This window comes from Heptranchias perlo, chromosome 3, assembly GCF_035084215.1.
Source record: "Heptranchias perlo isolate sHepPer1 chromosome 3, sHepPer1.hap1, whole genome shotgun sequence".
Lineage (NCBI taxonomy): Eukaryota > Metazoa > Chordata > Chondrichthyes > Hexanchiformes > Hexanchidae > Heptranchias > Heptranchias perlo.
Genome location: NC_090327.1, coordinates 47,407,673 through 47,434,249, shown reverse-complemented (window position 1 = coordinate 47,434,249; position 26,577 = coordinate 47,407,673). Strand labels below are relative to the sequence as shown.

Here is a 26,577-nt window from a genome sequence, read left to right as displayed (position 1 = left end):
CTAGCATAGATGCGTTTAAGGGGAAGCTAGATAAGTACACGAGGGAAAAAGGAATAGAAGGGCATGCTGATAGGGTTAGATGAACTAGGTCGGGTGGAGGCTCATGTGGAGCATAAATGCCAGCATAGACCAATTGGGCTGAATGACCTGTTTCTGTGCTGTAGACTCGATGTATCAATTAAGGAAGAAATGTAATGATCCTACCAGGTCAGGCAAGGTAGGAGAACCCACTGTCACTTCCATTACTGCAGTGTACTAAGCACGTATGGCACTAATAATTATTTCCTTCTCACTGTTAATGCTTACAATGGCAGCCGGGTGCAGTTTGAACCTCTGGCCTTCACTGGTGGTGTTCCTTAACTCACATCATTATATGTATTCAGTCCAAAATAATCCTCCCATCTAATAGCTGTAACCAGGGACATGTCATCATACACACTGTGGGTTGCAGTGCTGACGTTTATGTATCATCATAATTATTGCAACCTCTCACTTCTATTCTGGGTGCAGGAAAAGACAGCCTATAACAAGAAACAGAAAAGGCACATTGGAGGAGGAGCTGCAACTATAGGAAGTAGGAAGACTGGCTCCACCTCTGGGCTAATGGTAACCTTCTACTCTTCTCATCCATGACAATCTTCCTACTGCAAGCTGTAAAGGCTGCTCAAAAGGACAATATTGTAACGTCTGTTTTGCTACTTTCTCTAGGTGTTTCAAAAGAAGCTAAGCCTAGTTACAATGTATCTGTCCAATACTGCCATTCCCATCTTCACTCACTCTCCCTTGCAACTGCAAGCTCAGATATATCCACCCTTGGGAAATTTAGAGTGTGAGTTAAAGGGGAATGCACTGGATAAAACAGTGCAAGTGAGTGAGAGTTGGTGGTAGTGACAGAGAAAGATTGGCATCTGTTGTCGTGTCTTGTCTTATGTGCCTAGGAATCTGGACCTTATGGGGCCTTTATTTAATAGAGGGATGCTTTCTGAGCACTGAAAGTTGGCATGTTCATTGGGGACCATGTTGAGCAGCATGGTGCTTGGTGGCAGCTTGGTTGGAGATGTCCACTAGTTGCATGTGTTAGCTTTTCATGATGGTTTTGCAACACTGCAGTGCACAACAGAACATGAGGCAACTCCAGGGTTATCTGCCAGAGGCCCTAAAGGCAGTAGATGTTTGAGTTTAATTGGGACACTTTTTTTCAATTTTTGTGATTATGTGCACAGCACTCTTGGCTAAAATCCTTGGATTATTCTGCAAAATGATCACACACACGTGAAATGAATGGAGTTATGATCTAATTAGTGATGCCTGTGTCTGTCAACGCCTTGTGTTGATGTATCTCTATGGTATGATTTTATTCTGTGTGCTAAACTTTAGAAGTGATAAGAAGATCCCAGTAATATAATTTTGACCTATCTGAATATGTATTTTTTGTTATAAATTTTGCAGATGCCAAAAAGACTGAAATCAAGTACAGTCATTATACAATAAATGCATTTTACAGTGTTAAAGAAACATCACCAGAAAATAATGTGAAGATTGAACAGCAGTAATGCATTTCTGCATAGTTAAGGAGTTGAACATACGATGAATCACCCTGCTGCTTACCTGTAATTTCCACATTTTAGCAAATAGATTAATGAGGATGTTCAGAAAATCATATGCCATGAGTTCTTCTGCTGCCTTCAGGGGAGAATGAGTAAGATATATTGCTTCCCATCTTGCTGATAATTTCCCATCTATCTTTTTAAATAAAACATTTGCCACACAGTTTTGAAATCTCTTCTGCTATGTACACTTTAACCGAAGACAGATGTAGAATAGCAACCTCCACTGAGCCCCACAGGACTGAATCTATAGTACAGAGAGAGGCCAAAGAAAATTAACTTGATGTCCTAAATATACTTCATCTGTTTATGAAAACCCAATCAGCATTCATCACAACCAATTACAGCCCTTTGTTAATCACCTATAATGAAACAGCCTCACATCCAATGACTTGTTTTAACTCCTGTTGTGGATTTTTAGAGCATCAGCAGTAATAGGGAAATAATTGCAATATATCTGCATTTATATTATTGCTGCCATTAGAGTCGGGGCTGCCTCCATAGATAATCTGTATTGCAACACAAAAAAGGGATTCAAAAGTAAAAACAGAAAAGTACTGGAAACACTCAGCAGGTCAGGCAGCATCTGTAGAGAGAAACAAAGTTAACGTTTCAGGTCGATGACCTTTCATCAAAGGGATTCATCTACATGATCAGCAGATTTGTGTTAGAAAACCAAGTCTTGTTAACATTACAGCATTAAAAATGGATGATAAGATGTTCACATTGAGCCAGGTAATGAGCTGCTGAAGATCTGGTTAAAATTTGGTCATGTACTTTTTGTGTTTGAAGTATGTTCTATTTTATTAGCCATATGCTGAAATAAATGTAGCAATGCAGCTGTAAGTTTTATAAGAACCAGTAGTTGCCATTGTACATAATTCTCCAAAAGTTATTAGACTTTGGCATATGTGAATTACTTTTTGCCTCTAACTTTTAACTCTCATGTGTGTGCATTCTGGCTGCACTGAAAATACATAAACCCAGAAATGACAGTACTTGTTGATATTGATGAGTAGGAATAAAAAATTATAACTGAGTCTATAAATCAACGATCACAACAGTGGTCAGAAGATATTCATTAATCATGCTGTGTCACTCAGCTTAAAAATTCAGTGAAAATTTGAAATAGGGCCACTAATGCAATATTCCTGTCCTAGCACAATGGCCTTCAAAATTTAGTTCTTAACTTGGCCGTGGGGATCAATGATTTGCTCAGTAGGTTATATTAAATTGAAGAAAGTTCTTTGTGATCGACAAGTTTCCTGTTAGCAACTTTTAGCTGTCACATCAGTGAGACACAGAGAGGTCAGTTTTCCCGTGAGGTGAGATACGTGTTGTGGGGGGGGGGCCCGAGGTGATTGACTGACCCGAATGCCATTGCGGTGCGAACCCCAGCTGATTTTAAGGTACGGGCCTCACTATCATATGCTTAGCAGGCTGGCTGACCAGTCTCGTCGCTAGCAAGCAGCCCGGCCATGTGACTTGCGTAATTTCTGGTGGAAGCTCTGGACCATCTTATTTAAAGGGTGAATGCACCTCTTAGAAAGAAAGACTTGCATTTTTTATACAGTGCCTTTTATGGCCTTAGGATGTCCCGAAGTGCTTTACAGCCAATTAAGTTCTTTTGAAGCGTGCACACTGTTGTAATGTAGAGAAATACGGCAGCTAATTTGCACACAGCAAGATCCCACAAATAGCAATGTAATAATAATCAGATCACCTGTTTTAGTTATGTTGGATCCAGGACGAACTCCCCTGCTCTTTTTGGAATAGTGCTATGGGATCTTTTACGCCCACCTGAGAGGGCAGATGGGGTTTAACGTCACATCTGAAAGACGGCACCTCCAACATTGCAACACTCCCTCAGTGTTGCACTGAAGTGTCAGCCAGATTATGTGCTCAAGTCTCTGGAGTCGGACTTGAACCCACATCCTGCTGGCTCAGAGGTGGGAGTGCTACCACTGAGCCACGCTGACACCTAAAAAGGGATGTTACATTCACTTACATTCAAGACTTTTACAACTTCGAAATTGTGAATCTGCTGGATTTTTTAGATGGCTACAAGGAGGGGAAAGGTAGCCCCCAGATGTTTTGAAGCCTCGCTGGAGGTGGTATTGTTCAAAGTGAGGGCCAGGAGGGACGTGGTTTTCCCACAATGTAGGAAGAAGGTGCTTAACAGCTTGGTGAAGAAAGCATTACTAAAGATAACAAATCAATGCACAGCTGGCGTGTGACCACCAGAAGAGATTTTTACAAGGATTCCCAGGCAGCTGTCACGATTCTTTCATCTTGCGCCAGCCCAATATTCCAGACCTCTTTCAGACAGGAGACACACTTATGGGGCTAGCTCGTTGAAGGCAAGGGCTACCCCCTGCAATGGTGGCTCATGACACTTGTGAGAAATGCCATCAATGAGGTACAGCAGCGGTACAAGCAGAGCCACATTACCACCAAGCTTTTAGTCACCCCTAATATCTCCTTCTTTGGCTCGTGTTAATATTTGACTGATTCATATTTCTGTGAAGCACCGTTGGACATTTTTCTATGTTAAAGGCGCTATATAAATGCATGGTATTATTGTAGGACTCAACACGTATGCTAACTTCACAAATGTGATGTGTGGACTTCTCCAAATCTGATTTTTGGTATGAAAATAATGGGACACTTAGGTTATTTTTCTCAAACTTGAGAGGAAAATGAACTTTCCTGATTCATTATCCTCATGGATAGTGGCAGCAAATATGTGCAGGACAGTGGCATGTTTATTGGTGGTGTACTGTGCACGTAAACACTGGTAATGCCAAGTATGGGGTGGTGTTGACCTTGTAGTATATTAAAATAATTGAAAAATACAATGTTAACATTCCTTTGGAGACTTTCAAGTTAAAATGTCCATTTGACAATAGAATTGCCCCAAAGAAAGTCAAGCTGACTGTCTCTGAAAATTTGCTTTTGTGTCTTTAAGAAACTCGTTTAGTAATTGATAATTGATTTGTGTCAAATTCAATATGTAAGCAGCCTTATCAATATGTGTCCAATTTTTATAGATAATTGTGGTAAAATTCTTAGGAATTTTGTTTTTTTTGTATGTCACAAAATCTTAGCATACAGTCCTAAGAAAAAATTATGAAAAGTTTGCTCACAATCAACGATCTGTATTGTGCTCTTCACAAGTAGCTTAAATGTCCACTAAGTGGCAGCACTTCACCTAATAATGGACAGAAGACCCATCTAATATGCATCTCTTTTATGATTTACACAAATGTGAGTCCCAGTATGATGAATCTATAAAATGCTGGCTGTCTTTAACAAATGACACAAGCTGTGTAATAACATCACTAACCTCAAAAGTCAACATTTTACATTTTTTAATGTATCTATAATGTTCACATCTATCATAAAACACCAACCACATTATGTACAAATCCATTTACAAATAAATTAACTCATCTTCTGATTACTAATTTTGAACCTTGTTTTATATTGTTCAATGAATTGTATATGGATGTTACAGTTTTGTGGCTATGTCTTTTCCTGCACTTCTATGATTTTAAATACTTCCATGTTCAATGCATGATTGAAACATTATTCACACCTTTACTGTATTTTACTGATTGGCATATTACTCTTCCATTCAATGTTCGGTAGGGAAGTGTAGTTTTGCTTTGATCCATGAGGTTACACATTTAAGGCTGCCATTCCTTTTCTCTATAGTAACTTAAGAGTTGACTTATTCAGTTGGCTTGTCTGTTCTCAGTCCAGTATCATTTTCTGCTGCAAAAAATGATTATGATGTTGGAGGGTCTTCATTTACTGCTGAAAAAGGATTTTTGCCTGTCCCCATAGTTGGATAATTGCCGTTTCCCTAGTTTTCATCGAATGTCTGCGTTATAGAGGAGTACTTGGCTATCCTATCTGCTGCTTCTACAACGTATGAATGATGAGTCTTTGCCTCACCCTTCACAGTGCTTGAATTCCATCTGCCATCTATGTTGCTTTGCATTCAAGCAGCATCACCTCCATTTGATATCAGAAGTATTTTTATTCAAGTGCAGGTTATGTTCTGATAGTTTTTCCTCAGTTGTTTTATTTTGAATGCCCTTTTACATAAGTTTAGTAACAGCAGCTGACCTGTGTAGGTTAGCATATCCACCTTCACATCAGTATTTGAATCTGTAAGTCACAGTCTCCAGTGTCACACCACTCTAATATACTGAGGTATGGCTCACTTCAAGCCAGCTTGGCTTTTCCAAGTCGGTATTAATCCCTATAGTATTACTCTGCTAGCTCATCAGTTTGTGAATTTCTTGGTGACACAGCTGTATGCTTAAACCCTTACTACTCTGCAAAGATTTTAAATTCTTCACTTTAGCACCTGATTTTATTTCATCTCAAATTTCATGCCTTGGTATTACAGATTTTGTGTGACTGATGACCGTGTGGCTCAAGTAACTCAAATAGGTGCTTGACCAAGTAATCTCTGGCATGCCATAAGGACAGATTTGCTCACAGAATTTGTCATGGTGTTTCATTACTTATTAGAATTTCTTTCTGCTGAGAATTTCTGTTGCGTTGACCGATTTTATACTTGGACATTTAACAGGCCAAAACAGTCAACTTTTATGCCCACTATTTGAATTTGGTAATTCTACGATGTCATTAATTATTTTTTTCTGAGCAACTCCTGCCTCATTTTGGATGATGTTAATAGTCAATCTTTCTTCATTGATCGGGGCGGAGCTAAGGTCCTACCCTGTATGCTCCTTGTCATCCAGGGGGCTCTTGATGTGACAGTCCCACCCTTTTTCTTTGTAGGGACATGTTTGTTCTGAACCCTCTATCTACCCCTTGAATGCCTCCCATTGCTCTGATATATTTACCTTCAAGTACCTGTTTCCAGTCCACTTTTGCTAAATCACTTCTTAGCTTAGTAAAATTGGCCTTTCCCCAATTGAGAACTTTTACTCCAATTCTATCTTTGTCCTTTTCCATAACTATGCTAAATCTAACTGAATTATGATCACTACCAGCAAAATGCTTTCCCACTGATACTCCTTCCACCTGCCCAGCTTCATTCCCTAAAACTAAGTCCAGAACTGCCCCCTGTCTTGTTGGGCTTGCTAAGTACTGGCTTAAAAAGTTCTGAATGCAATTTAAGAATTCTGCGCCCTCTATACCTTTTGCACTGCTTTTATCCCAGTTAACATTAGGGTAGTTGAAATCCCCTACTATTACTGCCCTATTGTTTTTGCACCTCTGCCTTCCAAACTCACTTACTAATTTTTTCTCTTCCTTTTCCAGCTCTGCTTCTCTCCCTTCTGAATCTACACTCAGGTTCCCATCCCCCTGCCAAGCTAGTTTAAACCCTCCCCAATAGCACTAGCAAACCTCCCTGTGAGAATATTGGTCCCGGCCCTGTTGAGGTGCAACCCGTCCAGCCTGTACAGGTCCCATGTCCCCCAGACCCGGTCCCAATGCCCCAGGAATCTAAAGCCCTCCCTCCTGCATCATCTCTCCAGCCATGCATTCATTTGTTCTATTCTATTTCTATACTCTCTAACACTTGGCACTGGGAGTAATCCAGAGATTGCTACCTTTGAGGTCCTGCTCATTAATTTCTTTCCTAGCTCCTTAAAATCTGCCTGCAGGACCTCATCCCTCTTTCTACCTATGTTGTTGATACCAATATGGACCATGACCTCTGGCTGATCACCCTCCCCCTTCAGAATGTTCTGCAGCCGCTCAGTGATATCCTTGACCCTGGCACCAAGGAGGCAGCGTGCTATCCTGGAATCACAACTGCGGTCGCAGAAACGCCTGTCTGTTCCCCTAACTATTGAATCCCCGATCACTATTGTTCTCCTGATCTTCTTCCTCCCTCCCAGTACAGCTGAGCCACCCATGGTGCCATGGACTTGGCTCTGGCTGCCCTCCCCAGAGGAACCATTGCCCTCACCAGTATTCACTGAATACTGATTAGAGAGTGAGATGCCCTCAGGGGACTCCTGCACTACCTGCCTGGTCCTCCTTGTCTATCTGGTGGTCACCCAGTCCCTCTCTGCCTGCACTCTCATAAGCTGCGGGGTGACCACCTCCTGAAACGTGCTATCCACGTAGCTCTCAGCCTTGCAGATACACTGCAGTGACACCAGCTACTGCTCAAGCTCCGAAACCCAGAGCTCGAGCTCCTCCAGCTGACGACACTTCCTGCACCTGTGGTTATCCAGGACACGGGAAGCATCCTGAACTTCCCACATGGCATAAGATGTGCATTCGATTTATTAGACTAATTAAACTTACCAGAAATAAAGTAAAGACTTAAAAAAAACACTCACCAATCAGCTCCTTTCCTCGTGCTGATGTTACTTTAGGTGTTTTTTTTTGTTTTTGCTTTGTCTGCCTCTCGCTGCTGCTCCTCATAGAATCATAGAAGATTTACGGCACAGAAGGAGGCCATTTGGTCCATCGAGTCCACGCCGGCCGAAAATGAGCCACCCAGCCTAATCCCACTTTCCAGCACTTGGTCCATAGCCCTGTAGGTTACGGCGCTTCAGGTGCACATCCAAGTACTTTTTAAAAGTGTTGAGGGTTTCTGCCTCTACCGCTCTTTCAGGCAGTGAGTTCCAGACCCCCATCACCCTCTAGGTGAAAAAAATTCTCCTGAGCTCCCCTCTAATCCTTCTACCAATCACTTTAAATCCATACCCCTTGGTTATTGACCTCTCTGAGGCCTTTCATAATTTTATATACCTCAATTAAATCACCCCTCAGGCTTTTCTGTTCCGAAGAAAACAACCCCAGCCTATCCAATCTTTCCTCATAGCTAAAATTCTCCAGTCCTGGCAACATCCATGTAAATCTCCTCTGTATCCTCTCTAGTGCCATTACTTCCTGTAATGTGGTGACCAGAACTGTACGCAGTACTGAAGCTGTGGACTAACTAATGTTTTATACAGTTCTAGCATAACCTCCCTGCTCTTATATTCTATACCTCGGCTAATAAAGGAAAGTATCCCGTATGCCTTTTTGACCACTTTACCTACCTGCCCTGCTACCTTCAGAGATCTGTGGACATGCACTCCAAGGTCCCTTTGTTCCTCTACACCTCTCAGTATCCTCCCATTTATTGTCTATTCCCTTGCCTTGTTTGCCCTCCCCAAATGCATTACCTCACACTTCTCTGGATTGAATTCCATTTGCCATTTTACTGTCCACCTTACCATTGATATCTTCCTGCAGTCTACAGCTTTCCTCCTCACTATCAACCACATGGCCAATTTTTGTATCATCTGCAAACTTCTTGATCAAGCCCCTCACATTTCAAGTCCAAATCATTAATATATACCACAAAATGCAAGGGACCTAGTACTGAGCCTTGCGGAACCACTGGAAACAGCCTTCCAGTCGCAAAAACACCCGTCAGCCATTACCCTTTGCTTCCTGCTATTGAGCCAATTTTGGATCCAACTTGCCACTTTCCCTTGGATCCCATGGGCTTTTACTTTTTTGACCAGTCTGCATGAGGGACCTTGTCAAAAGCCTTGCTAAAATCCATGTAGACTACATCAAAAGCGTTACCCTCATCGACCCTTCTTGTTACTGCCTCAAAAATTTCGATCAAGTTACTCAGACATGACCTTCCCTTAACAAATCCATGTCCTTGATTAACCCATGCCTTTCTAAATGACAATTTATCCTGTCCCTCAGAATTGATTCCAATAATTTGCCCACCACCGAGGTTAGACTAACTGGCCTGTAATTACTTGGTCTATCCCTCGCTCCCTTTTTAAACAATGGTACAACTTTAGCAGTCCTCCAATCCTCCAGCACCATGTCTGTATCCAGGGAGAATTGGAGAGCCTCTGCTATTTCCTTCCTGGTCTGGGGCCTCTTGCCGCCGCCTCTCCTTATTATCCCTGCTCTGGGCTCTGGGCTCTCTGCTCTCGTGCTGGTCTGGGGCCTCTCGCTGCCGCCCCTCCTCTTTATCTCCACTCTGGGCTCTCTGCTCCCGCTGCTGCTCTCACGCTGGTGTCTCAGTAAAATGGAAAGGGCATCCCTGACAGAGTGAGAGAAAGGTTGCAGAAATTAAGATTGTATGCTTATACCAGCCAGATATAAGTGTGTCACTCAGATGTACATGTTTTCCTGAGATCAGGGAGGTGAGATTTAAGTCAACTAGTCCAAATACAGCTATCAGCGCAGACAGTGAATTCACCCAGGAACAGAGAATCCAGGAAGAATGGATAGAACCTCTGCAGATGGAAGTTCATCACTCTGATATCTCAGAAGATTAATATCATCCTCCCAGAGGAAGGAAAGGCAATCAGTTCATTCATGTCAGCTCATAAGGACAAGGTTATATAAATTCTGGAAATATTGGTAACTATAAGCATATAGACTTTAATCTATTTAATAAAGTGGCTACTGAATGCTGTTAACTTTTCAGCAATCTAAAGGGTATAATCTTGAATAAATCCCACCAATTTATATCAATCTCAGCTGGAAATTTTTGATCAGCAAGCAGCTAATGCCTAATTACAATGACATAACTGAACTGCCTTTGTAGCCTCTTGTTATTTATTTTGTCAATTCATATTATCTACTAAATATTTGTATACTTAATATTTGTGCTGCTAATTATGATTCTAAGGTTAATACACAATTGTTAGTTTATGACTGTTGTCTGAATTCTTCATTGACAGTTGTCAAGAAAGGGTTAATTCATTCATTCAGTAGTTTGTCTGGATCCTGATGGGAGGTCAGTAGTCTAAATGCTAATATAATCTGAACTGGTTGATGTAAAACAGTTTGATGAGCCAAATTTAAGCATAATTAACTCCTAGGCATAGACTGGGTCGTAAACCCCAAGTGGTGCCTTGATGAGAAATTAAAGTGAAGGTATTAAGGATTCATCTGATGCCTTTGATAAATATTCTTGTCAGGGTATCGATCCCAGTGTTCTTACAAGTTCTATCTTTTTAATTCCAATTCCCTGCCTTTTCTCTAAATCCCTTAATAGCCTTACTTCCTAGGCAAGTATCTATTTTCCTTCTGTGTCCATTTTTGTCCGATTATACCTCCCTGTAGTGTCTTGGGAGTTCTTCTATGTTAAAGGTGCTATATAAATGCAATTTGTTGTTGTCATAAAAACTACTCAATTATGCACCTGTGGCCTTCTGGAGCAGGATGTTTCACATTCTCACAACCCAAAGTGAAGAAGTTTTCCTTGGATTCATTTTTAACCAACGTAGTTCAAATTCTAAGATTATGTCACCTTCTTCTGGATCCCATACTCCAGAGAAGAATCGTTCCCTATCTATCCTGACAATTCTCTTGATTATTTTTAACGCCTCAGTTAAATCATCTCTTAATCTCATCTCCAGGAAACATAACCTAAACTTACATGTCTCTCATTATAACTCAGTGTTTCATCACCCTGGTGAATCTTCGCTGGGCTTTCTCCAAGGTTATAAATATTCTTCCTAAGGTGAGCACCTAAAACTGAACGCAATATTCCAAATGATGTCTGATCGGTTCTTGTTAAATTTCAGCAGCACTTCTTAACTTTTATATTCTATATCTCTTATTATGAAACTTAGAATTCTATTAGGCTTTTTGATCACTGTGTGCAGCTGCGAGCTAGCTTTTAATGAGCTATGTATCTGGACCCTAAATCCCTTTGATCATCTATCTTCCCCTCATCTTCCTCATTTAGATTGTACTCCCATCCGTCATTCTTGTGTCCTCATTTTATTGTGTTAAACAGCATCTACCATTGCTCCACCCACTCATTTAATCTGTCTAAGCCTTTTTGTAATTTTCTGGTCTCTTCTTCACAGTTCACTATACCTCATAGCTAAGTATCATTTTCAATTATAAGAACATAAGAAATAGGAGCAGGCCATACGGCCCCTCGAACCTGCACCACCATTCAATCAGATCATGGCTGATCTTCAACCTCAACTCCGCTTTCCTGCCCGATCCCCATATCCTTTGATTCTCCTAGAGTCCAAAAATCTATCAATCTCAGCCTTGAATATACTCAATGGACTCAATTTTGAAATGGTGGCGGGTTGGCAGTGGGGGGTGGGGGGGGTGAATGTGCACGTGGCAAACCCGAATAAAAAAAACTTACCGTTGCCAACATGATCGCAACGTAATTGATGGTGATTAAAGTTCTTTCCGGGTTTCGCGCCCGGCAGCCAGCCTGATTGACAGGCTGGTCGCCGACAGGAACTGCAACGCGAGGTGAGGGGAGAGAAAGAGAGAAAGTGAAATGTCATCCAACGCTGGAACGGAAGATCGGGGGGTGGGGGGGGGAAGAGTTGGCGATCAGTGGGGGGAGAGGGGAAGATCGGGGGGTGAAGAGGGGGAGATTGGGGGGACATCGGGGGGGGTAAAGAGGGGGAGATTGGGGGGTGAAGCAGGAGATCGATGAGACATCAGGGTAGAGTGAAGAGGAGGAGATCGGGGGGGACATCAGGGGGGAGAAGAGGGGGAGATCGGAAAGGGAGACATCGGACATCGGAGCAGGGTGGAAAGGTAGGTTCATTTTATGTTTTAACTTCATGCAATGCTTTTTTATATAATTTCTTTTGTTTCTTTTTGCCTGATCCGGCCCTTCACGCCTGGTTTCACCAGGCATGAATCAAAAGCCGTGGGAAATCCATCCAGGTGAGTTGAAAATCGTTCTAACCACCTAATATGTCACAAGTAAAGTGCCTTAAGTATCTCAATGAGGTACATTTGGCTCTTTAACTATCATCCCGCCAGCTTTAATTGCCGGCGGAACTTCTGAATTTGGGACGCCCGCGTGCACACAGGTGCGTCCGTGGGGAACTCAGAAGTTGGCGGCTTGGAGCCGGCTTCTGAACCCGCTCTGCATTTCTGCAATTTTCGCAGCCCCCCGCCCCCAACGCACCTGAATTTACGTTTAAAATCGAGCCCAACGACTCAGCACCCACAGCCCTCTGGGGTAGAGAATTCCAAAGATTCACAACCCTCTGAGTGAAGAACTTCCTCCTCATCTCAGTCTTAAATGGCCGACCCCTTATCCTGCGACTATGCCTCCTAGTTCTAATACGAATATGAATACGAATTAAGAGCCCTTCGAGCCTGCTCTGCTATTTGATAAGATCATGGCTGATCTGATTGTGACGTCAACCAGATCAGCCATGATCTGGACTTTCCAGCCAGGGGAAACAACCTCTCAACATCTGCCCTGACCAGACCCCTCAGAATCTTATATGTTTCAATGAGATCAACTCTCATTCTTGTATAGGCGTATTCTACCCAATCTCTCCTCATAGGACAACCTTCTCATCCCAGGAATTAATCTAGTGAACCTTCATTGCACTGCCTCTAAGGCAAGCATATCCTTCCTTAGATAAGGAGACCAAAACTGTACACAGTGCAGTTCTTAGATACTCACCACTTTATTTCAAAATCCAGGATATTTACATAAACAGTGAAAAGTTGGGTTCCCAGCACTGATCCCTTTTATCTTTGCCTCCTACCTTCCATTAGTTTCCATGCTCGTGAGTCCAAAGGGGAGGGAGGGGGTTAACTCTCTCCATCTGGCGGGAGCCAGGCGGAATCGGAGTTAAAATTGAGTGGCTCTTTTTGCCGCTGTGATAATGCTCCATGACGATTTTAATGCCAGGCGGTTGAGGTGATATCAGATAGAACCCCAGGGCAACTTTAACGGCCCAGTGGCCGGAGTAACTGCCATGGCTGTTCCAACCAGTGAAACCTGCTGGACGCCCAGCAGAGGCCCCAAAAGGTGAGTTAAAAAACTCTTCTTTGCAGGGCCCAGGGGAGCCAGGAGTGCTCCTTCGGACTCCACATTGAAAGCCTGGGCACCTACTGCTCCAGGCTCTACCACCCTTCTGATACACGTGACCTGCTGAACGCTCCCCCCACCGCTGCCGTTGGGGACATGGGTAAGAAAGGGTTACCACTTTTAGTACACAGACAGGTAGAAATGTTCCCTCTGTACCAAAACTTCAGAGAGAGAGAAAGACTCCATTCATTAGAAGGAAGGTCTCGGAGCCATCTTTACCCAGAGAAATAACACACCCTGGCATGAGAGAGATAGGGAAGTTGAGAACGTGGGAAACAGCATTATGAGATGAGGTCATCTCACCTATGTCAATCAATAATATAATTTTACCCATTGATTTTATATATTTTTTTCTTGTAGTTTATAGAGGCAGTTGCATGCCTTATAAGGGCATTTAGATTAGTGATTTGTAGCTCAGAAAAGTATAAAAAGTGGCGAATTGTGATGGGACTTTCGACCCGGAAATTTGAGCTCAAGAGCTGTATACTCAACAGACCTTATCTCCCTGAATCAGGTTATCTTGATTTTTAAGTATTTAACCTTATTTGGAGGATTGAACTTTTAGAAGGATATGCTGATAGGGTTAGGTGGAGAGGGGTGGGAGGAGGCGCAAGTGGAGCATAAACGCCGGCATAGACCAGTTGGGCCAAATGGTCTGTTTCTGTGCTGTAGACTTTATGTAACTCTATGTAATAGGTGACACTTTGCTTGTATTATCTTACAGTTATTGAATGAACTTACCTAAAGCTAGCTAGCTAATACCATGACTTACCTGAATGCCCTTTGGCATCCAGCTGGCTGCCTCTTTACGCTCGTTTTGTGGGAACAGCTGGCTAGTGAGATGTTAATGAGGCCCGGCTTGTGTGTTCTTATGATCAGCTGTTAAAAAGAAATAATGTGCTAGTAAGTCAATAAAAGCTGATGACCTCATCAGATGACCCTGACTCCTTATAGATCCCCTAGAGTTGGGAGACCCCATTTAAAAAATCTATGATTTAAGATGATAGAGTTGCAATTACATTAACATTTATTTGTGGTGTTAATGGTTACTTTGCTTTCCTTAACATATTGTAAACAATTTTACAACACCAAGTTATAGTCCAGCAATTTTATTTTAAATTCACAAGCTTTCGGAGGCTACCTCCTTCGTCAGGTGAACGATGTGAAAATGAAATCCTCGAAATGAAATCGCATTTATAATTCACAGAACAATGCTTGGTGAGTACAGACAGTTTTTTCAACTGCCCGTTGCCAAGGCAATCAGTGTGCAGACAGACAGGTGTTACCTGCCAGGTCTCACAGAATATACAAATCACCAAAAAAAAAACAACAAACAAAAAAAAACAGAGACAGAGAGGTAGAAACATAGAAAAGACAGCAACTGACCCGTTATATTAAAAACAGATAACATTTGTTCGCTGGTGGGGTAACGTGTAGCGTGACATGAACCCAAGATCCCGGTTGAGGCCGTCCTCATGGGTGCGGAACTTGGCTATCAATTTCTGCTCGACGATTTTGCGTTGTCGTGTGTCTCGAAGGCCGCCTTGGAGTACGCTTACCCGAAGGTCGGTGGATGAATGTCCATGACTGCTGAAGTGTTCCCCGACTGGGAGGGAACCCTCCTGTTTGGCAATTGTTGCGCGGTGTCCGTTCATCCATTGTCGCAGCGTCTGCATGGTCTCGCCAATGTACCATGCTCTGGGGCATCCTTTCCTGCAACGTATGAGGTAGACAACGTTGGCCGAGTCACAGGAGTATGAACCATGCACCTGGTGGGTGGTGTCCTCTCGTGTGATGGTGGTATCTGTGTCGATGATCTGGCATGTCTTGCAGAGGTTACCGTGGCAGGGTTGTGTGGTGTCGTGGACGCTGTTCTCTTGAAAGCTAGGTAATTTGCTGCGAACGATGGTCTGTTTGAGGTTGGGTGGCTGTTTAAAGGTGAGTAGTGGAGGTGTGGGGATGGCCATAGCGAGGTGTTCGTCGTCATTGATGACATGTTGAAGGCTGCGGAGAACATGGCGTAGTTTCTCCACTCCGGGGAAGTACTGGACGACAAAGGGTACTCTGTTGGTTGCGTCCCGTGTTAGTCTCCTGAGGAGGTCTATGCGATTTTTTGCTGTGGCCCGTCGGAACTGTCGATCGATGAGTCGAGCGTCATAACCCGTTCTTACTAGGGCGTCTTTCAGCGTCTGTAGGTGTCCATCGCGTTCCTCCTCGTCTGAGCAGACCCTGTGTATTCGCAGGGCCTGTCCATAGGGGATGGCCTCTTTGACGTGGTTAGGGTGGAAGCTGGAAAAGTGGAGCATCGTGAGGTTGTCCGTGGGCTTGCGGTAGAGTGAGGTGCTGAGGTGCCCGTCTTTGATGGAGATTCGTGTGTCCAAGAAAGAAACTGATTCTGAGGAGTAGTCCATGGTGAGCTTGATGGTGGGATGGAACTTGTTGATGTTATCGTGTAGTCTCTTTAGTGATTCCTTGCCGTGGGTCCATAGAAAGAAAATGTCGTTGATGTATCTGGTGTATAGTGTTGGTTGGAGGTCTTGTGCAGTGAAGAAGTCCTGCTCGAACTTGTGCATGAAAATGTTGGCGTATTGGGGTGCGAATTTGGTCCCCGTGGCTGTTCTGTGTGTTTGGGTAAAGAACTGGTTATCGAAGGTGAAGACATTGTTTTCCAGGATGAAGCGGATGAGTTGTAGGATGGCGTCCGGAGATTGGCTGTTGTTGGTGTTGAGTATTGATGCTGTCGCAGCGATGCCATCATCGTGGGGGATACTGGTGTATAGTGCCGAGACGTCCATCGTGGTGAGAAGTGTTCCTGGTTCAACTGGTCCGTGGGTACTGAGTTTTTGTAGGAAGTCTGTAGTGTCGCGACAGAAGCTGGGGGTTCCCTGTACGATGGGTTTCAGGATGCCCTCGATGTATCCAGAGAGGTTCTCACACAGGGTTCCGTTGCCTGATACGATAGGACGTCCGGGTGTGTTGGCTTTGTGTATCTTTGGGAGGCAGTAGAAGTCTCCCACGCGGGGAGTACGTGGGATGAGAGTGCGTAGGATGTTTTGAAGGTCTGGATCGAAGGTCTTGATCAGTTTGTTGAGCTGGTGGGTGTGTTCTTTGGTTGGATCTGCGGGTAACCGTCTGTAGTGTTCCTGGTTGTCCAGTTGTCGGTATGCTTCTTTGCAATAGTCCGTTCTGTTCTGTATGACTATGGCTCCTCCTTTGTCCGCTGGTTTGATGACGATGTTGCGGTTGGTCTTGAGAGCGTTGATGGCGTTGCGTTGTGCTCGGGTGACATTCTGGACTGTCTTCTGAGTGCGGCTGATGAATCTGGCATTGACGCATTTCCTGACAGCTTAAGCATACATGTCCAGCTGAGGGCAGCGACCCTCCGGAGGAGTCCAGTTTGACTCTTTCCTCTTCGGTTGCTGTACCGCGGATCCCTCTGTCTGCTGTTCCGGATCGTCGATTGTCTCATTGGGTTCGCTGCTGAAATCTTGGGGTTTGTGGTAGAATTCCCGGAGCCTCATTCTCCTGATGAATTCCTCTGTGTCCGCCGCGAGACTAGTGGGGTCCATTTTGGTAGTGGGGCAGAAATTGAGCCCTCGGCTGAGAACTTCGATTTCGTCTGGTTGAAGGGTGTGGTCGGAAAAATTGACAATAGACTTCCCTGTGGTTGCAACCGTGGTACCAGGGGAAGCTTGGTCGATGCTGGTGGTGATGCCGAGTTTCTCAAGCTTCCTGCTCTTGGTTTTCATGTAGGCAGCGTAGTTCCGTTGCCTCGTCTGTTTGGCGGTATAACGTAGCTGGTCTGCTGTGTCCTGAGTACAGGTTGAGAGTATGGACTCTATCTTGGTTTCGAGGTTGTGGCGTCTGCTGTAGAGTTGGTGTATGAGATGGTTGCGGAGTGTGCGAGAGGTACGGCGGCAGAGTCTCTCAGCGTAATCCGAGTTGTATGTGGACCTGAGTGGGTTCGTGATCTGGAGTCCTTTCGGGATCTTGTCTGCTTTCTTGCAGCTCTGTAAAAACTTGATGTCTGTGTCTAAATGCGCGATCTTCTTGGATATCCTTTCCACAGTGAGCCGGCAGTTTGTGGTGTCGATGGTAGTCATGATGTGGAGATGCCGGTGATGGACTGGGGTTGACAATTGTAAACAATTTTACAATCCTTAACATAGGTGAACTGGTGGAATCTTTGAAATCCAAAAACAATTGTCAGCGTCTCTTTTGCATTTGTGCTTTTGTCAAGGCTTTTGATGCAGAGGCTGTAGCTGAATTTTGTAATAATACTATTCCTAACCCTGATTTTGAAGCAACAACTAATAACTTGACTGGTTGTGACACATATTAATACTTAATGCTTTTCTAGCTCTGTCATTCAGATAAATACATTTTTTTATTTGTACTTGGGCAATATTGACAAGGCAAATATTTATTGCCCATCACTGGTTGCCCTGAGGGACATTAAGGCCTCGATATTAACCCCCCACAACGGGCAGGAGAGGGTCGGGCGAGGGGAGGGGGGTGGTAAAATATGAAAATTCATGGCACGCGTCCCCAAGCTGCTGCGTACGTGTCTGCCACCATTTTTATGGCGGCAGACACGCTATGCTTGTGTCCCATCTTGGAGAGGTGGAACACTTCATTATCATATTTAAATCAGGCTCCCACAGTGCAATTGGGAGCCTGATTTAAATTTAACAGCTGCCGGCCGGGTTTCCCAGGACTCGGGAACCCTGGCATCGAAATGGAGGCGCGAGCTGCCAGCATCAGCGGGTTAGTGGTTTTTAGAGCACACATTGTGGGCCAGAAGGTGCAGGAGTGCACCTCTCTGCCCCTCAAGGAAACCTTCGGCTTTCCTGCTGCCAGTTGTGGGTAGGCAATGAGCACACTCCCCCTGCTGCCAGCCCGTTCTCCACCAGTAGATAAAATTGGCCCTCTAGTGTTATAAACCGAGTGATAAGGAAAGACTGGAGAACTTTGGTAATTTAGTCTTAAGGGGAGATGTCTACAAGGGAACTTCACAGAGGCATATAACCTGTGAAAGAAAATACATATTTCATAATTTCATGATTATGGTTTTCTATTGGGCTTGCATGCTGACCAGCGTCATTAACCTAACTGCCTACAGTCAGAGAAATGGTTTATAGTGCAGATATTCCCACTCTCAGGATCTCTATGATATTGCACAAATTAGTTGCTTTGCTACTTTACAGTACAGCAAAATCACTATATACTGCCTACAGAAATTAGAAAGTAATCATCATTTAATTCCATCCAACTGAAAAATCCTGTATATTTTCCTCGTTTTTATTTGCATGTGCATTTCTATGGTGTAGTGTTTGCTGATTCGGAGTTTCATGACAGCTTTCCCAACATTCTGTATTTGCTGTAGTTTGAGTGACTTGTGACTTTGAAACTCTCTGTACTTGTCTCTCAGATGGACATGCAGAAGAGGCCATGAATATTATTTGTCAGCCCTAAGAGAGCTTGAGTAAAATTTGCTGCCCTTGTGTTCATTGTTGTTTGACAGGGATATTTGTCCTGATTTACAAAACAGATGCTGAATCTTGTAGCATTTCTCTACTTTAGATACAATTTTATACATTTCAAGGACACATTGCAGTTGCAGAATGAATTAAGTGCAGAAGTACTAAACCACCATCATATTACTTCCAGTAATTAGTTGGATGAAAGTCAATGTCCTCTTACTCCTAAATTTGCTTACTGTTGGTTCAATTAATTCAATTTTAATGAACAATTGTTTGGAATTGGAATGGATATATGTTTGGGAAGGAAAACTGAGCTGATTGAATAATTCAACTCAGTTCAGTTGTGAAACAAACTTTTTAAAATGTACTTCATGAGTTCCGCTGGATATCTGCCGTACCTCTAGCGGAAGCTTGGCGGAATGTTCCGGAAACGGATAGGGATACAGATACACTGGGTCCCCACTGACTCTGGGAGTTTCCTGTCAGCCATCCAAAGAATGGAACTTCTGCCTGTTGCTTATGAGGAAAATGACACCAAAGGGACAAAACTAGGGGTCAGGATTCTCTACTCTGGACTTTCCCACTTCTTGGTCCAGAAGGCACCTGGTGAAAGATTGCGAGTTGGTATGCGAAGAGAGATGAGGTGTACCGGCTTCAAAAAGGGCACAAGTGAGCCTCACCAGGGCTGTCCAGGAAAGGAAAATAGTGTGGACCCCTGAAATTAAGGAACAAAGTTTGCTTCTAGAAAATTCCTAATCGATTCACTTACACAGGGGTCTGAGCAGAGACTCCATGGGGGTCTTCAAGGGGGAGCCTCCGATGGCAGCCCAGCACCGGGCAGGCAGGCACTGGAGATGTGCCAGTAGTGTTGTGGGTGTCCACTGGTCCCATGATAATTAGATACCCTCCCACTGACCCCACCAACTCTGGCAGAGCTGGAAGGCATTGGCAGACTCGATCCCCGTATAACTGCTGGGATTGTGGCATGCAGATTTTCAGGGCCTAAGTGTCTCCCTTTTACAAAATTATTTGTGCTCTGATGTTATTGTAATTCCTTCAGAAAATGATTATGGTCCAAACAGGATAGAAACACCAATTTGTCTGGTTTATGATTGGGAAGGCAGGCTAATGAGTTAAATGGTCTTAATTATGGAAGTCTTTGCAATCAAAGTTTCCTGTTGAGCATTGGTTAATATGAGAAGTAGTTTAACTTGTAGCTGGAATTAAAGGCAGGAATACTGTAAGATAAGACTTGCAGATCAGTTGAGTGTGATCGGGTGTTGTTTTAGGGTTAATAGTGGGAGGAAGTATCTTTCAGTCAGAGTGTACATGAGACAGTCATGTGTCTGTAATTGGGAGAGGAATGTCTTTATATAGGTATTTGCAAGTGATGATGCCAAAAATTGGAATAGGTGGAGCTGAGATCACGTGGATTCTTTCTCAAAGTTTGCCATGCTCACTAATTTGGTATCAGCAGCAAACTTCATATTACCAACCACTTGCTTCCTGAGCGTAGCAGTCAGTGTTTCAGCTCTCTGTGATGCTCGTGTAATATCCCCAAAAATCAATTGGTTTGATAATGGCTAGGATTGTCCCGACAAGAACAACTTGAACTGATATAATGGACTCTATTTTAGCACCCGCTATCGGGTGCATTCCTGGCAGGGGGGCTCCGAAAATCGGGGAATCCTGGAGCGGGTCGGGAGCCCGGCTCCAACCCGCCCACTTCCGGGTTCCCCACAGACGCACCGACGGCGCGCGCAGCCCCCGCATGTGGGGCTCCCGCAGGCAATTAAAGCCGGCGGGGTGCCGCTTAAGGTATTTATTCTGCTATTTCAGGTCGTTAGCAGACCTGATTAAGGGAATATTTCAGGAGGGGTGGGATTTTAGAAACAACTGGGACTGTTTCCCGTACTGGGGGAAACACTCCCAGTTCAAATGGACGTGTTGCAGCCATCAGCCTGTGGCAGCTGCAAAGGTCCATTTGACAGGTGGGGGGGGGTGCGGGGGAGACCCTCACTCATTGCAGGAGGCCACTCTGTCACTTTGGACAAAGTTTGGCCTCCACCACCTTCCTCCTAACAATCAAATTCACAAACTTGCACACTTACCCCGGGGTCCAGACACATGTACCTACCTTGCGGACCCCCTCAGATGTACATCTTCCGGATGGGGGCCGCCGTAGCTGAAGTCATGACCTCCTCGGAGGGCGAACAGCATCACCAGCCTCGCCGGCCACGCCGTCCACCTCTGACATGTGGAGCTCCACAACACAGTGCTGTGACACATCCACCTGCACAGCAGGAGGGAGGGCAACCACAGAGCGAGATGCTTCGCAGAGGGCACTACCCTCGCCACAGGGTTCACAGACCGAGGCTCAGCTTCCTGGACCTCTCTGAGCAGCAGTACACACGGAGGCTCAGAGTCACTCGACATGTAGTCGTGGACATCTGCAGCCTCCTTCATGCCGAGCTGCTCCCGGCTGGCCCGAGCACCATCTTCTTACCTGTCGCTGTCAAAGTCACCACTGCCCTCAACATCTTCTCCTCCACATCCATCCAGAATGCCACCGGGCACATCGCCGATATCTCTCAGTCATCTGCACAAAACAGCCCTGCAAATACACCTACACCCACTCTGCAGTGACACAATGGGTGGCATCAGGTGTGGGTCTTCATTGTGATCCTCAAGAAAGGGCATTATTGCACAAACCAGACAAGATTCGCAAAGACGTGGCTGTAGTGGTGACAATATAATATGTGATGTGAGTTGGTCAGAAATTAAATATAAGTAAAAACCATGACAAACCCTCAAACACCCTTGTGCATCCCCTTCATGCTCACGACACGTTTGCTTACGCTTCCTACTGCACATATGTGATGCATGCCCTGTGGCTGCAGCACAGGTAGTGGCAGGTTGAGTGAGGCTGACCGTGAAAGAGATGCATGAGACGGTGAGTATGAGATAGAGCCATGAGATTGTATGAGGATTGGGTTGAGTGGTAGTGGCGGGATGAGTACTGGCGAGGTGAGTAAGTGCAGGTAAGATGAGGATGAGGTTTGAGTGGGTGTGAGGGGTGATGTGACAGAGTAGTGTTGGCAGTGCAGAAGGAGATGTGGGGTGGGGGCGGTGATGTGGCAGACGGAGTGTAGGGGAATGAGTAAGTGTACTCACTTCGGCTGACCTACTTAGGTCATTGCAGCGCCTCCTGCACTGTATTTTTTTTTTATTCGTTCATGGGATGTGGGCGTCGCTGGCAAGGCCGGCATTTATTGCCCATCCCTAATTGCCCTCGAGAAGGTGGTGGTGAGCCGCCTTCTTGAACCGCTGTAGTCCGTGTGGTGACGGTTCTCCCACAGTGCTGTTAGGAAGGGAGTTCCAGGATTTTGACCCAGCGACAATGAAGGAACGGCGATATATTTCCAAGTCGGGATGGTGTGTGACTTGGAGGGGAACGTGCAGGTGGTGTTGTTCCCATGCGCCTGCTGCCCTTGTCCTTCTAGGTGGTAGAGGTCGCGGGTTTGGGAGGTGCTGTCGAAGAAGCCTTGGCGAGTTGCTGCAGGTGCGTGATATGTTGGTGGTGCAAGTGACCTCCTCTGCCACCTCGAGCCAAGCCTTCTTGGTGGCAGAGGCAGGCCGCTTCCTCCCGCCCGCCGGGCGGAAGATCTCTGTCCTCCCCCCTCCTCCTCACCCCATCTAATGATACCTGGAGTGAGGCATCATTAACCTGGGAGCAGCCTTCCCCCTGGGCTGCTCCATGCTGTATTTTTTCCTATTTGTTGCAGCATCAGTCAGTGGAGGACTGCCCCTTTAAATAGAGCTCCTCCAGCTGACAGACCTTACTGCGCATGCACAGTCCGCCTGACGCACAGCTCAGCAGTGGGGAACCCGGAAGAACAGGTAAGTGGATCCATTTAGGCTGCGATCGCGCGCGGGGCAGACTGATTTCGCCGGGCGCTTTACCCACGCGCCCAGTCGCCCCCCCCCCGCCGCGAACCCGCAGCCCCGGTAACATCGAGCCCAATGTCTTTAATGTAGAAAAACATCTCAAAGCACTTCAGAGTGGTGTAATAAAAATAGAAGCTCAGCCAAAGAACGATATATTAGGAGTGATGACTAAAAGAGTCAGTGAAATTGAGAGTTTGGCAAGTGGGTGTGGTTGTAGGCCTGGAGAAGGTTACAGAGACAGGGAGGGGCGAGGCCAGGAAGGGCTTTAAACACAAGGATGAGAATTTTAAATTTGAGGCATTGGGGGACTGAGAGCCGATGTAGATCAATAAATACAGGGGTGATATACAAGCAGGATGGGATAGAGGCAGCAGAGTTTTGGATGAGGTGAAGTTTATAGAGGCTGGAGGATGGGTCACTGGCCAAAGGAGCATTGGAAGAATAGATTCAGGAGGTGGCAAAGGCATGGATGAGGGTTGCAGCAGCAGATGGGTTGAGGTAGGGGTGGAGGTGAGTGATGGTATAGAGGTGGAAGTAGAATGTCTTTGTGATGGAGAGGTTTTAGGGTTGGAAGAGCAGCTCAGAGTCAAATAGGATTCTGAGGATGTGAACAGTCTGGTTCAGCCTGAGACAATGGCCGGGAAGGGCACTGGAATTAGTGGCAAGGGTATGAATTTTGTGGCGGAGGCTAACGACAAGGGCTTTGGCTTTAGCGGTATTTAGCTGGAGGAAACTGCAGCTCATCTAAGACTGGATGTCTGACAAGCAGTTTGACACAGAGACAGTGGGGGATGGAGAGGTGGTGGAGAGGTACAGCTGGGTGTCATGTCTGTGGATGAAGGGCAACGTGTAGATGAGGAAGAAGAGGGGGCCAAGGACAGATCCTTGGAGGGGTTCTGGGGGTAACGTTGCAAGGATGGGAAGAGACGCCATTACTGGAAATGCTCTGATTATGATCGTATACGAATGGAATCACATGGTCCAAATGAACTGGACAATGGAGGAGGATGGTTTGGTCGACCGTGTCAGTGTTGGAGACGGGCATGGATCTGGGAGACGAAACATGTTCAATCAAGACAGAAAATGGACTTGACCTGTTGGTGATATTGGGGCTGTAAACTGCAATTGAGTCTCACACTAATTACAATTGCAGGCTTAAAACAGAAAACTTTGTTCAGAAATTTCTGTGTTGTACAAAATCTGCTTTCACTTAAAATACTGTAAAGTTAACACAGTAAAGTAGAGTAAAATGTTCAATGACTGGGCTGTGGAATATTTTTGCTGAACTCAGCTACAATTTTGCAGTATAATATAAAAGTTAATATAAATGGAAATTAACCCTGTTTGTCAAATTACAAACGTATTAACTTAAATTGCTCACTTGTATTACAAAGTGGGGCTGAGTTTAACTTAGCTAAATCGGTATTAATGATGCGCTGATGGCCTCAAAATAAGCTCGGTGGACCTATCGCCCCACTAACGTCGATGATTCAGGTGCCGCCATTTTTAAAGGGGCCTGCTGCTGGGTGGCCGAAGTAGGGTTTCCAACCCTCCCTGAATGACCGGGAGTTTCCTGGAATTGGGGGTTTCTCCCGGAGCGCTGCCTCCAGCAGCCCAAGAAATCAGCGATTTAAATTTACCGCAGCAGTGCGCCACCCTCCACCCTGGCTCCATGACGTCATCAGCTGCTGTTCGAGAAGTCTCCGGCTCGGTGACGTCACCAGATCACTGCCGCAGAGAGTCGCAACCGGCTCGTATACTGTCAGGAATTGGGAGTCTCGGCATTCAAGGAGGGGCTTTGAGATGGGTGGGGGGGGGCTTTGAAATGGGTGGGGGGTTCTCTGAAATGGGGGAGTTCCTCAGTTTCCCCTCTTCCCCAGCCTTCGTTTCCCCTCGTCGCCTGCTCACAGGTGGTCTCCTGGTTCTTGGAACTTGTCGTGCCACAGCTACTGGCTCGAAACTGCGAGCAAAAATACTCAACCATAGGGGACCCAACCTTTCTAAGATAAATTTAAGAACATTTGTCGAAGTCATGTGATCGGGTGTCATGTGATCAGGCATCACATGGTCAGATGTCACGTGGTTAGAATGTCATGAGATCAAACCTCCAGGAATACCTCCAACCAGAGTTGGCGACCTTAGGCTGAAGCGCCCTTCTGTTTCAGGTGGTAGGCCTTTTTAATATGCAATCGGGGTCCATAGGACCCCAATGCCATTTTGAGAGACAAATGGGCGGAGCATGCACACTGCCGCTCCGACCAGTTTCATTAGCGGTACAGCGGAAGAGGCCCCACAAAGATAAGTGGCTCCAGGGCTCTCCCCCTGCAATTCCCCCCCCTCTGGCCTCTGTGCTCCCAGCACGGGCAGGCGGCTGGTTGGCTGCCCGAAAGTTAAAATCTACCCAAATGTGTCTTTCATCTCCTTGGATTGCGCTAAATTGACACACTGCACTGATGCATGAAATTAAAGCAAAAGGGCAATGAAACTGTAAAAGGTAAGTTTTTAATTGCATGTTACAGTAACAATTAGTTGCTTGATTAAAATACTATGTTTTTAAAGATATGGTATACATTTGATATTTTATGGTAATTTCTTATCAATTTGAACCACTTTTAACTGATTAAGAATAACTGGCAAGCCCTGCCTCTCTGGTGGCTTAATATGTAGATATGTTATATAGGGAAGTACTGAGCCATATAGACCATGAAGGTCCCAGGTGCCAAGTTAGGTGATTTCAGCCAGGGGAATAGAGGGGATGTTAGATTGAGCTGATCAGCCTCAGGCTAGCCAGAAAGAAATATCAGCCAGGGTTTCTGCTCCTGGTCACTGCTGGTAAATGCATGCATGTGAAAGTCAGGATTGGTCTACTGACCCACTGACATTCACTGTCCAGGCAGACACATTGAAAATGGACACTTGGACAAATTACCAGAGGGCCCACACTGCCTGTGGATCTAAATGCAGAAAAGGCCACCATCTTCAACAGAGGAACAACAAGGGAAGAAATCAGAAGCGGGGAAAAATAGCAAACTCCATGGTTTTTGATCAGTATAAAACAAGTAAGGATAGAAACCAGTCATAACCTGTGGCAGTCTACATTGCAATTTAAATTACGGGATGGGACTAATGTTTCATTTAACATGCTGGGTTGCTGCTGGCAGTTATCCTAACTTTGACAATAGTGCTGAAAATTAAACAATAAAGTGCTGCTGTCTCTAAAGGCTCCAAGACTCACAGAAATCTCAGCAGCAATATAAGCATTTCTGCAGGAAAGGCAGTAAGTTCCCAATTTTCTACTCCTGGTTGCACTATTCCCATACCATCAGAAGAATTTCCAGGCTAATAATTGATCCACCCGTGGCATTTTATGCTGATGGCCCAAAAGCAATAGTTAAACAACGGTTTGGTTGAAGCTGACCCTACCATTTCTTGTAGTTTTGAGAATATTTCTTAAATACATCAAGCTTAAGAAAAATCAATCTCTGATTCTCTTTAGTTGCAGAAATATGGTAATGCAATGTTTCAATTTTTGCTTTTTGTTTAACTTTCCGAGATGTCAGTCGTACATCATGATCTAGATTATAGGCTTGTATGACAGCTTGTCAGCTAGTAATCACACTCACATGAGTGAGTGTCAACTCCAAAGGTAAACAAAAACAAGTTAGTGCATCTCAATATTCAGCTACAATTGAAG

General features: G+C 44.9%; 1 protein-coding gene across 1 annotated transcript in view; it reads right to left on the bottom strand.

Annotated features, from left to right (window-relative positions):
- Positions 1-17,985: 17,985 nt before the first annotated feature.
- Positions 17,986-26,577, bottom strand: part of LOC137308149 (cyclic nucleotide-gated channel beta-3-like) — a 194,398-nt gene continuing 185,806 nt past the window's right edge. The window contains 3 exon segments of the mRNA XM_067977037.1: positions 17,986-18,066; positions 24,524-24,642; positions 24,792-24,883. Coding sequence (XP_067833138.1) covers positions 17,986-18,066; positions 24,524-24,642; positions 24,792-24,883 — 292 coding nt within the window.